General features: G+C 43.9%; 1 protein-coding gene across 5 annotated transcripts in view; it reads right to left on the bottom strand.

The window, feature by feature from the left end:
* HHAT (hedgehog acyltransferase) overlaps positions 1-17,993 on the bottom strand; it is a 317,033-nt gene that overhangs the window by 38,658 nt on the left and 260,382 nt on the right. For all 5 annotated transcript variants that reach the window (XM_055319514.1, XM_055319515.1, XM_055319513.1 and 2 more), the window contains one exon: positions 12,932-13,076. In XM_055319514.1, coding sequence (XP_055175489.1) covers positions 12,932-13,076 — 145 coding nt within the window. The remainder of the gene's footprint in view (positions 1-12,931; positions 13,077-17,993) is intronic.

A 17,993-nucleotide genomic window follows, 5' to 3' on the forward strand; every position in this document is an offset into this window, starting at 1 on the left:
TGCTGTGTTTTCAGCACGGTGCAAGGTAGCACAGGCCTTTGGCTCTTACACAGCTATCCTGAGGTCAGTTTGTCTCTCTGGCCATTCAGATAGTGTGCTCAAACAAAACGATCTTCTCTCCCTGCTCTCCTGGCCTGAGCAGGGGTGATAAATTCTAGAAACAGTCTCATGAGCAAGCTAGGACAATGCCTAAGCCTAACGGAGGGAAGATCAACACCTGAGTGCTGATGTGTCAGGTAAGCAAGAGTCCCTCACCAACTGAGCAGGTTCAGAATACAAACAGTTTAGGGGTGCAAACCAGCTACCAGCCAACCCAGCTACGGCCATGGGCTGGCCTATCAGCCCAAGAACCTGGAAGCCTGTTCCTGTGGCCTTTGTCCGACTCCCTAAGTAGCAGTAATAGAACAATGAGCCAGGCACCACAGACTGTGTCCCTGACAGTGGCACTCGGAGATAATTCTGTGGTGAAAACAGTGGTTGCCTGTCTTGCTGCAAGCCTCACAGAGCAAAAGGCCAGGGTATAGTATAAAATAAATGTGAGATCTGGAGTCAAAAGGCCTGTGACTCACATGCTCTCTCTGTTTACTGACTAAAAATGAACAGGTTTCCTAACTTCTCCAAGCCTCAGAGTTCTTAGTAACACTGAGTTAACATTTGCCTAAACTGGTGATATAAACACCGATTAACAATAAAGTTAGGACAGTAATTGTGGATGCTACTGGCAGGCACTGAGTGACATTTAGTAGGAGCACTCAGAAAAATCTGAATGCCAAGCAGCCTACACATTTATGCAAAGCAAAGGAATACTTGCTTATTAGCTGGGCTCTGGCTCGACACCCCATGCAGAACTCCACATGGCTCAAGCTGGACCACAGAGAAGCTCCTTTAAGTCAGATCAGCCTCAATGTCTTGATGCTCCAGATTTTAACAATATGGATACCACACATGTGTGCAAGAGTGATTGCGATTACTTCTCTGCAAGGTATGGCTGGCCTGGCCTTAGTCCCTCTCCTGACCTTCACAAGCCAAACACCACAAAGATAGGAGTTACTATATGGGGAGGGGGGGGGGCAGAGAAAGCTTCCTCAGGGGAAAAAAGGGAGAAATGTCCACAAGAGGAGTAAAGGCCAAGGGGAAAGATGGCAAAATGGGACTAGTATGATTCTTGTTACCTCTCCAGCCTCATGGGATCACCTAAATGGTCACACTTGTGCCAATTCTCTGTCTCCTCTGAGCATGCAACTGAGATAGATTGCAAAAATGCTCACACTCCTTGATATTCCTGTATCAACACCTTTGCTATGTGAGTGTACAGCTCCTCCTACCAGGAGATGGAGTCCATTTCTCCTCCAGTAAGTCTGGACTAGCTTTATGACATGCTCTGGCCAAAAGAATGCAGAAGTGATAGTATGCCAGTTCTGAGCCTAAGCCTGAAAGTCCTCGCATACTTTCGCTCTGCCCCTTGAATTGTGATGACTGCTGTGTGAACAAGCCTGGGCCAGTCACCAGTCTGCTGGAGGATAAGAAGTCAACATGAAGCAGACCTGACTCAGTCAATTCATCCAGGCCAAGGCCGTAGAAATGTGAAAGCCCAGCTAAATCCAACCCACGGATATATACCTGAGGCTGTCCAAGACCAGTCAGTCCTCAACTGACACAAATTCATGAGCTAAATATTCCTTCTTTTAAATTATTAAGTTTTGTTCTGCAGCAGTGGCTAAATGAAACATGCTAACCCCAACAACCACGGTCCAGTCCAGATCAATATTCCTTTCCTTTGGGCGGGAATAAGGACTATGGAGTGGGAACCAGAACAGTGACATTCTCTCCCCTATGGGGCACTACTCTTCAAACTGAGTTATGCATGCCATAGGGTTATAGCAGGATATTTTCCAAAGTATCAACAACATGGATAAGTTTAAAAGAACTGATTCCCAGAGTCTCAATTATGTGTATGTGTCTACAAAAGCAGAATGTATGTATAGCTTGTGACACAGCAAACCCAACAAAAATGCATACATAGTTTCACCACAGGTCATATTCCTGATCATAGGAGCTGCTGTGTCCATCAACAACAGAATGGCTAAATGAATTGTAACATGTTCGCACAACAGAATGAATGCTTTACAGTACTAAGCAGGAAACCTCTATAACCGCACTCAAAAATATGGATGAATCTCTTAACATGATATGGAGCAAAAGAAGCTAGACACAAAGGAATACATAGCATGTGATTCTATTTATATACATATTTAAAAAAAAAAAAAAACAAGCTCCCTAACAAAAAGCTATGCATTTAGAAGCCAGAATAGAGGTTGTTACCTAAGGGCAGGTAGCAATTGGTAGAGTCATAAGAATAGGTACTGGACCAGTTACACATGTGTGTTCACTTAGAGAAAATTCTTATGATATGTGCTTGTTTCTGGGCTTTGTTATATTTGTTATATCTGAGATATTTGTTATACAAACATTCTTAATAAAAATCTTGAAAACAAGGACAAAATAAAGGGATAGTTACATAATTCCTTTACTCAAATAACCACAAATTCCTACATTATCCATCTCAAAGAGAAATACATTTCTAACAAAATTTTACATTTTATGTTTAATAATTACTTATCATTGGTATCATCTTTGTACCACTTTGAGTTATGCACTAATAATGGTTGTGATGATGACTCAACCTAGGAGAAATGTTTACGTTTTCAGCCTGATGTAATCGCAAACAAACAACACAACAATGCTGCGGAGAAGCAGGATAGCTGACAAAGGAAGTAACTTTTAAATATGACAAAATTCTGTGGGAGAAATGAAATACAAGTAGATCAAGGAAATATCACTGTGAAAGAAGATCTTGCCCATATGCATTTTCAAAAGGATGATGGTGGGTAGCAAATCACTAAATCATTTATAATCGATACTATTTAAAGGTACCAGTTTTATTTTTAAATATCGATATTCATATATTATGGCAAAAATGAGATATTTTATATTTATTTAAATTTACAATAGAAGAATTTATTTTTTATTTTTTTTCAGTAGAGTCTTGTTTTTACTTAGGGAAAAAATATAGAAGGTACACATTGGGAATTGAAATGCTTTTTCTTTCTAGAGGTATGATATGTCTTTTCTGGTCAGTAATTTCTCTGAAACATTGTGCTACATCAATAGAAGAATTTAGATGCCCACTTTAAAAAGTATAACAGGGTACACAATTTTTCAAACTTTATTAGGGAGAACAGAAGCCAAAAATGGTTATATGAAAAAAATGAATCTCTCCAAGTACCCTCCCTTAAAAACCTGTCAGAGTGGTATGTTCTACCTATAGTTTTTAGGTTAATCTACATTAATCAGGCTGCTTTTGGTTACAAGTGACAGAAACCCAGCCAAACTGGATTGTCAGTCAGTGAAGGGTCTAAGATGCAAACAACAAATTAGCTTATCGCAATATCGTGGATGTGGGCAGAAGACATGAGACCCTCGGGTCAGAGACAAAGGACTTTGTTACTCACACCAAAAACAGTAGCCAGAGCATTTGTGCCATTTCCCTGAGCCCCTTGGCCCAAAATGCAATGCAAAGAGGGCCAGGTGATGCCTGCAAAGGCAGTGAGTTATGATGAGTAAACCCAGGCTTAGGAAACCCAATATTTTATAATAAGCAGTAAGCATGCCTGACTTTTGTCCCAGAGCAGGATATTATCTTTATTATACTGAATTGTTATATTACCTTTATTATACTGAATAAACAAATTCCCTTTACTTTAGAGAAAGATACGATCTCCATCTTCTAGAGGTATTTGTTATACAAACATTCTTACAAATATGGTCTGAAAGAGAATCAAAAGATACACACAAACACAAGAGAACCCTGGAGAACTGTCAACTGTCTCCTATCATGAGTTGAAATAAATAAATAAAAAACATACATACATTCCTGTAACTGGAAAGTACACAGATATGTTAGCTTCAAGAACTCCTGGATCTAGGGGCTTAAAAATATGTGGCAGTGGGTTGTCTCAAAAATATGCATCCAACATGCAGCTCTGCCTTCCTTGGAGTTGGCTTTCCTTGCCACTAGGCTCTCACCAGTGGTGGTGAGAGGGCTGCCAGCAGCTCCAGCCCAGTGTGCTGACACCTCTACAACAGCAAAGGAAAGAATGTTTTTCCTGATAGTTCCACCAGATAATCTGGAATTTCTCCGCATGGGGAGATGGGCCATACTGACCAGTCAGCCCTGGTCACATGCTGAACCCTAGATGTCAGGTGTACGGTATGTCCCACCAGAATGGCTCAGGCTGAGAGTGGGGTGGGAGAGCTTTGATCCCAAAGAGTGGGGAACTGAGCTGACTAGGCAAAGCTGCAGCTTTCCCCTATATTATTAACTCTCAAGATAACAAAGCTCACAGGTATACTTCTGTGAGATTCAAGTACCATTTCTTTTTACGGGCTGATTCTCATTTTAGTGAAGCTAGTGGCATATCCAATTTGCTATTTTATAACCAAAGCTCTTTAGGAAGATCTATCACAGAGGTGCCACAGAAAGGGTGTCTATTTGATAGCTGTTGTTACCTTCTTGTGCTATTCCAGGCTAAATGATGGCTCCTCCAAAGACGACCACATCCTCATCTCTGAAACCCATGAAGGTTACCTTACGTGGCAAAGGGGACTTTGCAGACCTGACCAAGTTAAGGATCTTGATATGGGAAGATTATCCTGGATTATCCAGGTGGGCCTGATGTAACCACAAGTTCCTTAGGAGAGAGACACAAGGAAATCAGACAGAAGGTATGGTAATGACAAAAGTAGAGGGACATAGAGAGAGATTTGAAGAGGAGGAGGGTCAGCCATGAGCCAAGGGATGCAGGTGGCCTCTGGACGCTGGAAAAGACAAAGAAACAGATTCTACCCTAGAACCTCCAGAAGAAACCAGTCTTGCCAACACTTTGCCTTTGGTCCAGCAAGACTGATTTCAGACTTCTGGCCTCCAGAACAGTAAGAGATAAATATGTATTGCTTTAAGCCATTGAATGATTTGTTACAGCAACCAGAGGAAACAAATGCAGGTGGTGGCATAGGGCGGGGGTCGGTGCCAGGGGGATGGTAAATGGAAACAAACCCAACAATGGGTCCTGCTGCACAAATGAATTTGTCCCGAAGCTGAGGCACCTGATGATAGTTCTTGCTGAATTTCCTTCTGTTACAAAATGTTACTGAATTGCATATTATATACCTTTAATTTTTAATACTTTTTTTAAAAATTTATTTATTTATGACAGTCACAGAGAGAGAGAGAGAGGCAGAGACATAGGCAGAGGGAGAAGCAGGCTCCATGTACCGGGAGCCCGATATGGGATTCGATCCCGGGTCTCCAGGATCGCGCCCTGGGCCAAAGGTAGGTGCCAAACCGCTGAGCCACCCAGGGATCCCAATTTTTAATACTTTTAACAAATGCTCAGTAGTGACTGGTGGAGACTGTATGGTAAAAAGGGTGTGGCTTGGCTCTTGGCTACTGGCACATGTGATAAAAACTAAAATAGCTACCATTTTAACCCTTCTCCTTGCAAGAGGTACTACCTTCCAGAAGCAGTGGGTAAAGATCAGAGGCACTCCCCTTTCATCCTCATCTGGCATGTGCTCGCACAGCTGGTGCTGAACTCCCCCTGCACACATAGCAGAAGGTATAATAGTGACTGCCATAAGCAGTCATATAAACTAATAATAACATAAATTCTAGGATGTGTGCTTCATTTCAGAAACCACACATGCACTAAAATCCCAAGTGATTTTCTGGTGTGAGTCTTAGAGTACAGGTCTGGGAATCCTCTTGCATATTCTTGTATAAAGTGAATATACATCATGTGGTGAGCAGCTAGATAGAAAACAAAGGGGACTTAACTTAAATTTTTAAAGTTATTTTAGTTTGATTTTTCTTTTTTTTAAGATTTTATTTACTCATCATTCATTCATGAGGGACACACACATGGGGGGGGGGCAGAAACACAGGCAAAGGGAGAAGCAGGCTCCATGGAAGGAGCCCGATGTGGGACTCGATTCCAGGACTCCAGGATCACATCCTAGGCTGAAGGCAGGCGCTAAACTGCTGAGCCACCCAGGGATCCCCTGATTTTTCTATTAACATATTTGTAAAATACTTCCCCCCCCTTTCTCCCCAGTTTTAATGCGATATGACTGGCATATAACATAGTATTATTTTCAGGTGTATAACATAAGGACTTCATTGTAAAATACTCTTGAATATTACCCTGTACATCTATGGTTGGGGGCAGTGAGAAGTAAAGACTTCAAAAATTACATGCTAATAGTAAAAATCAAAATTGTTTTTATTTGATTAACTGAATCTAAGTTCTACTAGTATTTATGTGATATTCTATTTAAAGACCAATTTAAAATATTCCATAAAACTCTTTTCAAATGAATTCACAGAAACTCCTAGTTAACAGGAAAAAGTTTCTCACAACCTCACAAAAAGTAGTATTTAAATGTACTATGATTCAAATTCCTTTCTAGGGACACAGAACATAAAGACTTCTAACTCTGGGAAATGAACTAGGGGTGGTGGAAGGGGAGGAGGGCGGGGGGTGGGGGTGAATGGGTGACGGGCACGGAGGGGGACACTTGACGGGATGAGCACTGGGTGTTATTCTGTATGTTGGTAAATTGAACACCAATAAAAATTAATTTATAAAAAAAAATAAGAAAAAAAAATAAACTTTTATGTAAAATTGGGGGAAAAAAAAAAAACAAATTCCTTTCTAGATATTTTAGAAATTCTTTCAGCTTTAACATAACCCCAGGCACACTGCTGAATAAGAACTCCACTCACTATTGTCTCGTGTCCTAGTGACTTGGCCTGAAGTACTTTTTTAAAAACCCATGCCATCCGAGTGAGCATGTGGCATAGAGTAAAGAGGAGCAGGGATCGATAGACGCTGACCTCTGAAGTTCTAAAATTCAGATTCCAAGAATGGCCATAAATGGACCAATAGGTAACTATGGATCAACCATATAACCTAAATCTACAAATCAACTTTACCACTAGAGTATGATGGGTGGGATGCTCCTGCTCCTCGAACTCTTCTAGAACTTGCAAGGGATCCAGTGAGGCAGAAGCAGAATCAATAGGAGTAACAGAAACTCCCTTTGAAGAAAAAGACTAGTGAAGAGAGTGAGACAAAGTAATCACAGCGGAAGGCCCCTGAGACACTGACAACTGCCCTCTGTCTTCTCTCATCAAAAATGAAATTTTAGTTCCAAGAACTTAACAAGATATGAGGGGAATGAGCTTCTATTTAACCACAGCCTTTCTGAATTTCCAGTGTGAAACTCAGCTCAGCTTTAAATAAAATGCCTGTCCAGAACCATTTGAGTCAGGAGACAAATAAACTGCCTGGACAAGCCAGTAATCACGAAGAAAATATATTTTCTTCTCTTTCAGCTAGAAATAGTAAGCGAATATAGGGAGTGTAAAGGTTCTGACCTGCATTTAAAAATTACTAGTTCCTCTCTCATTGCAATCTGGAGGGAAAAGAACCAAATTCTCATTGCCTTAGCACAGGGCCACTCCAGAAGCTAAGTGCTGAGATGGGGTTTGCAAACTAGATCAGGCAACAAGAGGAGGGAAACAGGTGTGTGTGTGTGTGTGTGTGTGTGTGTGTGTGTGTGTGTGTGTGTGTGTGTAGAGAAGTCAGGCAGGGGATGGTCTGGTGGATGCCATGTCTCTAACAAACTCCTGGCATTGCAAAACCCCAGATATAAGATCGAGGGTCCTACTCCTTGGGAAATGATTAAGTCCTTTTATTTTTTATAGAGCCCCTGCCTACTAACAAAAGTGGATGGTTTTTCCAGAAAGAACACCATCCTGCACCCAAACAACACTAACAAAGTCCTCGGGCTCGTCAAGGCCAGATCCCAACGTCTATGGATCCCTGCTGAATACCTTTTCTCCCCGGCTGTCACAGGACTGCAGGGCACTGCAGACACTGAGACACAGCTGGTTTACGGAGCCTGGTCTTGTAGACTTGGAGTTATAACTCACTGATATTTCTGAGTTACAGAACAGTCATCATCTGCTTGTTCAAGAAATGAACTTATACTTCAATGTCAAGGATTTAAGGCAGACATGAGAAAGCTCTTTCCATCAACAAATGCTTTTGAAAGCCAAAGAGTTATGTATGAAGCAGCCTGAGTTTGCCTCTGCAAAGCACGACACCGCAGGGTCCCTCTGAGAGCAGGCCGGGGACTGAATCCCTGGACCACATCCTCTCAGATCCCTGGATTCAGCTAAGCTCCTTAAATATCTGAGGCACAAAGGCCCAACATTCACATTCCTCAAGCTGCTGGAGGCAAATTTCAATAGCCCAAGTCTGGGGACTTTTTTATCCCCCTTTTTTTGTATATTTTTAAAATTGGAGTTTGATTTGCCAACACACAATATATCAACACCCAGTGCTCATCCCATCAAGTGCCCCCCTCGGTGCCCGTCACCCAGTCACCCCATCCCGCCCACCTCCCCTTCCACCACCCCTTGTTTGTTCCCCAGAGTTAGGAGTTCTGTCTCCCTCTCTGATATTTCCCACTCATTTTCTCTCCTCTTTAAAAGGCAAAGATATAGATTCTTATTTTTGACAATTGATTGAACATTACTTCTCCAATCTCTGTGGCGGAGAAAACACTTTCTAAAAATGGTTTGTATGTGACGCATACCAGAGCCCTTGGAGGGCCACTTAGCATTCCCACCCTAGGCTGCCATAGTCCGCTTTTCTGGGCAGTGGGGTAGTGTGCACAGCAGAAAGGGAAGGGTCTGGTTCTACAGCCTGGTATCACCAACCCCATAGAGACCAGTCTAGAGATTTTTACGTACGCTACTAAAATAAGCTTTGTAGCTTAAAGCAAACAAATCCGTGCGGAGATGGGAGAGAGAGTGACATTAAGACAACTCCTCTAAGCTCATCATGAGATACTTCTAGGGATATCAGTGATGCAGCGAGGAGGCTCCCTGAGAACTAGTGAGGCTGTATCCTCTCAGCCCCTCAACCTTGGGGGGATTGGCAATCTCCTCTGTGATCCCTATCCTCAGATACCTGGTTGCCCCCTCTCTGCTCTTTCAGGACTCACTGAGGCAAGATCTGGTAGAGGGACACCTGCTACAGCTCCTGTCATTGCAGCAGGACCCAGCCCATCAAGGATCAAGGTGCACAGGGGCCAGGCTGGTTCCCCCCAGGGAAGGGCCGCCTTCCCATTAAACTGGGGAATCTAAGTACTGAGCTTGAACTCTCCATCCCGTCGCTCACTCGCTTGCTGCATGCTCTTCAGTGAGCAGAGATGGGTCTTGGAATGGCAGGTTCCATGAGGCTGAAGGAAGAGGCCAGAGATAACCAGGGTGTTACAGTCTTGGTTCATCTGCCAGCAGCTACATGTACAGGTTAGCAATCCCAAATCTGAAACTACTGGGGCCAGAGGAGTTTCAGAACTCTGATTTTTTTTTAATTTTAGAAAGCTAATATAACACCCCCAGCAGAGTATGAGGAAGCATCCTATAAACTCATTAGTATTTTTTTGTACCCAATCATGAATATTCATACTAATCTTCTATCAAGTCAATCAAATTAGTTATGAAGAGAAATCCAGAGTTTTCAAGGATAGGGGATTTGGCACCATCTGGTTTATTTTCCTCTAGGAGATACTGAGATTCACTCAGAGACAAAGACCCACAGTGGGGAAGAGACAAACGAGGCAACTGCCAAATCCCCACTAGACACTCCCTGACTCAGGAGGCCCATGGGACAGATCAACAGAGATGGGACCAGGCTGATTTAAAGAACCTCCGACACAGTAAATGCCTCGTAAGCTGAGCTTCCCTGGCCTCAGAACCCAGAGAAGACTGCTTCCATAGAGCCTTCCCTATTTGGAGACTTGGTCTCTGGGACTCGGGCACCTGGCTCCAAGGACACAACATATATCCAGTCATAGGCCATAGCAGGACCCACATGGCAGAAACAGACCGGTTTTCTCAGAGCCCCGACCCCTGCGTGCCAGATGTTAACCCCACAGGGTGCCGGGCAAACCATGCTTTGATCTTTATGCCTCTTAGAAACAGAATGAACATAGCTGCTATCTTTCCTCTGCCCACCCCCCACCCAGCTTTTTTTCCCAAGGAAGAAGTGGAGGGTTTTTATTTTTTCCCCCTCTGACCCTTTAAATGCATGCCTAGGTGCCCCCCCCCAACCCTGTTCTCTTCTCACCCGGTGCCTATTTCCTGGCTAACTGTAGCCACTCCTGTGACATCACCTGCCTGTATGCCCTGGACTCCCATAGCTCTTAGTTCCATCTTCCACAACTCAACTCATATTTAAAAAAAAAAAAAGATCGTATAATTGAAGTACAGTTGACATACAATGTTATATTAGTTTCAGATGCACAACATAGTCGTCCAACAATTCTATACATTATGCCATGCCCACCACAATAAGTACTATTACCATCCATCACCATATAACATTATCATCATATATATTAACTATATTCCCTGCGCTGTACTTTTCATCTCTGTGATTTCCTTATTTTATAACTGAAGGTTTGTACCTCTTAATCCCCAACACCTTTTTTGCCCATCCCCCCACGCCCCTATCTCCTGTGACAACCACCAGTTTGTTCTCTGTATTTACAAGTCTGTTTGGTGTTTTGTATATTTTGGTTTTTTCAGATTCTATATATAAGTGAAATCATATGGCATTTGCCTTTCTTTGACTTATTTCACTTCTCCAGGTCCATTTATGTTGCAAATAGCAAGATGACTTTTGATGGCCACATAACATTCCATTGTGTATATGCCACATCTTCTTTATTCATTCATCTATTGACGGACACTTAGGTTGCTTCCATGTCTCGGTGACTGTAAATAATGCCACAATGAATATAGGGGTGCACATATCTTTTTGAGTTAGTGTTTTCATTTTCTTTAAATTTCCAGTAGTGGAATTTCTGGATCATATGGTATCTCTGTTTTAATTTGTTGATGAAACTCTGTATTGTTTTTCATAGTCTGACCCACATTTTTAACTGATTTCTGGGCCCTCTCCTACTGTGCCATAACCTACTAATACCTGTGTACTTCACCACATCTCCCTACCTTGCACATGGGTTGGTCACAGGATTTGTTCTGGCCAATGGAATGTGAGCAGAAATACTGCGCATCATTACTGGCCCGAGTATTTAGTACTTGTGCACCATCCTCATGTTCTCTTCTCCTTCATGATCGCCAGGATAAGACAGCAGAGAATCAAAATAGGAACATTCTAGGTCCTGGCATCACTGCCTAGAAAAAGCCACTGGACCCACATTAAACTGTGAGAACTATGGGGAAAGATTACTAAGACTTTACAGTTATCTGACATCACAGCTAGTGTTAAATACACCCCTAAGTCCATACCTTCTCCACCTGGCAAGTTCCTACTTACTGCTTGAAACTCCAATTCAAATGCTATCTCTTCTGTGAAATCTAACTTTCAGGAAAAGGTAAGCCACTCCATCCTGTGACCTCTAGAAATTCACTCATGCATCTGGCACCATGGTTGCCTCAGTCTGTGGACACATTTCTGTTTGCATGTTTGGCTCCTACATTTGAGTGGGCTTCTTTTTTTAATCCTATATTCTCGGTGACTTGGAAGTAGCAAACACCTGATGTTTGAGTTCCTGAAGCAAAGATGGGAGCTTTCTTGCTCATGTGACCAGCAAACCCCAAGTCAGCATTTCCCCCGAGTCACAGTGTTCTTGGCATCATGCTACATACTGTGGTTGGAGCAAGAAAAGTAGGACACTATCGCCTACCACAAGGAGTGTTTTTATCTTTAGATCCTCTGCACCCCATTAGCTTCCATCTTTATTAAAGGACAGCTTCCACTTAAAAATGGCATTGTCTTTTCAGAAACCATCAGCTAAGACATTTCTCAGAAAGCAAGATCAAAGAGGGGTTTTGTAATGATGAGGGGAAAGCAGAGCAGGCCTCTCTCGTGACCCCTTTGAGCCTGGCTCCCCGAAACTGCCATCCTATAGACCTGTGACCTGGCATTCTGGGATCATGCAGCTGTACCAACGTTATTTCTGGTATGAAAATAGCTGCAGTGAAAGCATTGCCAGCTCCTCAGGGACCCAGATGTAGAGATGATGGCCTGGGCGTGCAGTCATGTCACAACTGCTTGGCACAACTGCTTGGTAAGCAGCTCCCACTCTCCCAGTTCTCTTAAGGCTACGATAGAACTCTTAGTTCCAGCCCGTGGGAAATGGGGACCATAAACAAATGTTGACTGATTATAAATGTAATGTTTTCACAGTAATTCTCACAGACTAGCATTTTACCTGCTGCAGGTGTGGCTTTGCTGTGGACACTGGGACATGACACATAATGCACATTAAACATAAGGCTAGCCACTAGCGTCGGCATCCCGGCATTCAGAAACATCCACAACAAAGAGCTGTGGCAAAGCCAGGTGCCATGCCCACAACTGTGGGGGAGCATAGTGGGGCTTCTAGGACCTTCCCTAGCAAGATGCTCAGAGTGGTAAATGAAACAATGTCCGACTTTGCAGTATCCCCAAGGCTGGGATGATTAGGAAGGAAGATCAGGAAAAAGTTTAAAAATTAGAGCAGTAAAATAGAAAGTAAAGGTAGAGTTTAGAAGAGTTAGGATAGTACCTTTGAATGTTAAGTGCCACGTGTGATAGATAAGAGGTATATCAAAGTAGGGGACCCTGAAAGTCACGGCTAAACACAGGGAACTGTTTCTGGTTCGCATTTCACGGGTCTCATACCATGAACAGAACAATGAACGCCTCCCCCTAAATCCATTCGAGGTACCAACGGCATTCGTGGAAAACAAGAAATTGGCTGAAAACAGCACTGCTGGGCAACTCACCTTGTATGAAGATCCTGTTCCAGTAGATTTTCCCAACTTGACTGCCCCCGAGAAACACCAGGTTGGACAAGATCAGCATGGAGGTGGAACAAGATGCGAGGGCCGCGTGGAATCGACGGCGGGCTTGTGGGGAGAGGAACTGAATCTGCGGGGAAGACAGGCAGTGTTCATCACAGGGGCAGAAAAATAGTGCTGGGGTGCCCCCTGGCCCCTGTCTGGTACCAGCCCAGGGTGCCCACCCGAGCCTGGGCTAGGGTGTCACCTAACAGCTCTCAAAAGTTCTGTTCCAGCGATATGCTCACTCTGGTCTAAGGAAAGAAGCGATGCACCCCGCCCCCCCAACCTGTTCCTTCCTACTGCGGAATGGGCTTCCCCTGACATGTGCGACACAAGAACTGAGGCTAGTTCGGATTTGGCTGGAATGTGTCCACACGTTCTCTGCGTGTAAACCTACAGGTACAAGAACTACCCTGATAACCAACACAACTCCATGTAATGAGATCACGATCAAGGTGATCCTCTGGGCCAGTTAACTTGACTCTGGGAAGCCACCCTGATGGTAAAGAATTCTGCTCATCCTTCTGAGGTCTTCATTGCACTTTTTACTCCCCTTTTAATGTCTTCTTGGGGATTGCATAAAGCAAGCAAGCCTTTATTGCTTGGCACTGGCCGTTCTGGTGGCCCTACCAAGTGAGATCACAGTGCTGTGCCTGGAGTGTGTGAGCACCTTCAGTATATCCACAGGGACTGTCCTTAGGGACTGCATGTGCGGAATGAGGACCAGGTATAGTGCATCAGCCAGGCCACAGGGCCCCAAGGTTTCTGACCATACTTTAGTCTAATTCAAAGACACAGAAAAAAAGAAGGAGCAAAGGGTCTGGAGACTCTTCCTGAATATATTCCTGAAGCCTACACATCTCTGGGGTCACTTGCATTCTGATTTCAGCTCTCTCCAATTACAAATAGAAATCTGGGGGTGCCTGCTGGTTCGGTCAGTTAAGGGTCTGACTCTTGATTTCGGCGCAGGTCATGATCTCAGAGTTGTGAGATCCAGTCCCTTGTCAGACACCATGCTCAGCAGGGACTCTGCTTGGATTCTCTCTCCCTTTGCCCTTCCCCCAGCACAAGGACACAACACACTCTCTCTCTCTCTCTCTCTCTCTCTCCCCTCTAATAAATAAATAAGTAAATAAGTAAACAAACAAGTATTAAAAAAAAAAATCTAAATTACCCAAGTTCCTAATAGGCAGAAGGAAGAAGCTAGAGGGTGTCTCCAGTAGGGGGCTTAGTTCTGGCAACCGTGCGATGGATCATCAGGGGCCATTGCGTAAGCCTTGGCCAGTGTCCTCTGGAAACCTAGAGAAGTGAATTTCTGACCCCTTCTCCTTTTCCGCTCCTGCCAGCCCGTTTCTGTTCTATATGCTTAGATACAATTGCTATCATAGAACTCCCCATCCATGGCATTCTCCTCCATCATCACCTCCGAGCATGGTTTTACTGCCCTCATCTGTGAAAATGTGGCCTTCTCGTGGATAAGTTATATAATAGGTACTGAGTCATTTTCTTGGACCCGATTGTTCTGGAAAAGCTCTCAGATGATGCTGACATGTCCCTGGCTAGTGGCTACCAGGCAGGACGACCTCTAGTTTCTCCCCTGTTCTAAGAGTCCACAAGCATGTTCAGGGGACACTGTCAAGCAAGACCAGATAAGAGATAACTATACAGTATAAAAACTGGTAATGAAAGAGAAATAGGGACAAAGCAGGCTTGTAACTCAGCACTCTTCACTCCACAGAATAAGGAGATGTTAATCTACTGGTTTACACATTTTAGAGCAGGAGAAGGGTATTACTGGGTATTACTGACTCAATTTGCAGTAACTGGGGAGGCAGGGTGAAAGGAAGCAGGAGGATGGGGGAAATCCAATAATAAATCATGAAAATATAAATTGCTGTAATTGGCATAAACGTGCCCAAATAATTCTCGCCAGGTACAAGGCCAATGATAATACATTTGATTTCTAAGGGACCGGATGAATCAGATGTTCTCCAACTTCTGTTCTGACCCCATTCCGTGTCCTCCAGGCTTACATCCAGCTAGGGGAATTCAAAGGCCCCATGTAATCTTTTCCATATTAATGTCAATGACAGAGAATGCACATAGCTTGGTTAAGCTCAGAGTGGTTCTCCTTTTACAGGAAATGATTACAATTATTAAATAATTGACTGAGAAACACCGAGAGTGGAAAATGCTCTTTGCATTGGATTTCTAAGCAGGGCTATGTCGCTGGGTGACCTAGTAGGGGCAAGGGCCAGGCTAGTCAGAGGCAGAGCTGAGGGGCAAGGGGCAGAGCAAGGGAGGAGGCGAAGGGGAGAGTGAGTGCCTGAGACATAGGGCTCCTCTTTCCAGCACCTGAGGCCCTAGTTCCAATGATCTTCCTTCGCTTCTGTGATTACTTGGCTACGTGGTTCAATAATTCCCAATTCTACTTAGGCAAAGAAAAGTCAAAATAATACCAAATATGAAGGAGCCTCTGATCTTAGAGACAAGGGAGGATGTCTAAAATTAGAAATGAAGGACTACAATTCAATTTTTATAGAGTAAATTTTGTAAAAACTAAGAAAGAACATTAAAGGTGTAGGCTGTTGTAATCAATGAACTAGAAAGATGGAAAGGAGAAATCAAGATGCTCACAGGCAGTTCTAGATTACCCCCCAGGGGGAGCAGGTGGGAGACAAAGTAGGCGATGAAGAAGAAAATCCAAAAACCTGATTTAACTAACAGCCCCATCCTCTGAACTGACAAAATTAGCCTTGCCAAGAACGAGCAAACTTGACTGAGCATCACTTCTTTTCATTGTGAATCAGTGGGAGAGAAGAATGATAGGCCAAGTAGCAAAAAAGGGGGCCTGTGTGGTTAACAGCGAAGGGGATGTGAATCTCAGCTGTAATTCGTCTCTCCTCTTCAGAGTCCCTGAAGACACCATAGAAGGTGACAGTTTTGACACTGGGGCTCTCTCTCTACCTTGGGAACAATCTGGCTTCAGCAACCGGTTTACATGATAGATGTATGTTCCATACTTAGGGGTCCTAAGTGAGAAGTCACATGGGCAAGGCCAGCTCCATCAATAAATCCAGTTTTCTGAATCTCTAGGGCTATAGGGCCAAGGTTCCCACTTTCAACTCTTGATTTCTTTTATATACTCTCCTCTGTATCCTATAACAACTGTTGTCATCACCCCTGTCCTGCACATCTAGGAGACAGGCTGTCCGTCCATGTGTAGGGACCATGCCTCATATGTTAGTCATGGTTGAGGTGCTTAACCGCCCCCCCACCTCACCCCTTGGTAGGGAAACTTATGTGAGGGACTGAACCAAATGGGGATAGAAGTTAGCGTACAATGAAGAGCCATGAGGTATAAAAATAAGAATTGCCAATTGGTCAGATTAGGCAATGATCAGTAAATAGAATTTGATTTTAACACAAATATAACAGGATAAAAAGGAGGTCTGGTCTAATCATGGTCCCTTCTCAGAGGATACATGAGGCAGGTGATGGTAATCCAATATCCTGGCAGCAAAAAACTGGGAATGGCATGATCCTCAGGGGATCCTTAGAAATTGCTGAGCAATTTTGGTCATCTCAAGGACAAAACTATGGCATATGATGGGCAGGGTCCAGGGATAGTAAACATACTATATCATACTGACAATGTGTGAGATAGAATTGTCCTGCCCAGAATGTCAATAGTGCTTCTTGAGCATGGGTGAAATGTTTTCTTCTATATTCATTATAAAGCCAACTTCCCTCTTGGCTTATGGGTGGGGGCACAGAAACTCCCTTCCTCCCTCATAGGGAGAAAGGCATCCCAGGGCAGGGAAAGTGCTCTTTACAGTGCCCCAACATGAGCACCCCCCCCCAACTCACCTGCCACCCCCTGGCATCAAACTTGAGAAAGGAAGAACCTCCTGGGCTTCCAATCACAGATGGGCATAGTTTACCACCAGTTCCAAGGCTCCTCTCCTTCTTACCACTCAGACCCAGAGGAAAGAAGAATAGGAGGCAGAGCAGGTCAGAAAATATCACTTCCTACACTGGGGTGACCGGTTCTCCCTCAGGGACTCTAACTTTAATGACACTCTTCAAGCCCAAAAGTAGGTACTAGACTTTGGGTCTGGATACAGCAAGCCCTTTAGAACACCTGGAAGTGCAGGCCCAGGGTAGAACTCTAATTCCTCTGTTTGAGGTCAGGGTCTTTGATGCAAGAAACAAGAGGTGCTGTGTAGAAATGCTGTATAAGGACAGTCTAGCAATGCTTTAAACTTCCCTCTGCAACAATGGCTTCCAAAGGCAAGGAACTAACCCAAACAAAGTAAACCTTAGGGCAGAACTAAATTGTCAAACCAGTTTGCATTTCCTGCTGTGAAGTGTCAGCTCCTATGTTTATTCTTATCTCTATGGAAACTCTTTTCTCTTTTCCAGTCGGCATCCTGTCCCTGGAAATCACAGGACCTGGGCTGGGGCAAACAAGTGGGGTGCTGGTGTGGTGCAGTCCATGGAATTTGGGTCAGAAGTTACTCTCAGAATGTCTGCAAGGGTGGGAGGCAGATGGAGCTGTGGGGCTGCAGGCTGCTGTGTGCTGTGGGTCCCCACCCTCGTCCACAGAGGGACTGCATGTGGGGCCAAGCTGGGAGGAGGGGACAGGCTGAGCATCTGGGGGAGCAGATGGGCCGGAGGAATGGCTGCTGGAGACTGACAAAGGCTTGGCAAGTGGGACCTGATACTGTTTATTTTTAAATGGGGAGAAGCTAAAAAAAGACATTGGGTGGGTTTGAGCAGCTGGACACAGTTCTCCCATATAATCACTGAAGTCTTTCATTTTCTAATAAAAATGGTAACCGGAGGGTAAGAGACGATGAACAAGGAAATGGCAAGGGGGATATCAGTGGAGACCACGGAGAGCAAATGAGGGTGGACACCCCATAGGCTGTAAAGATAAGACCAAAGACAACCAAAGAAATAATTATAGCTCTTTTGAAAGAGAAAGGTGGCCAGAGCAAAA

This window comes from Nyctereutes procyonoides, unplaced genomic scaffold, assembly GCF_905146905.1.
Source record: "Nyctereutes procyonoides isolate TBG_1078 unplaced genomic scaffold, NYPRO_anot_genome, whole genome shotgun sequence".
Classification (NCBI taxonomy): domain Eukaryota; kingdom Metazoa; phylum Chordata; class Mammalia; order Carnivora; family Canidae; genus Nyctereutes; species Nyctereutes procyonoides.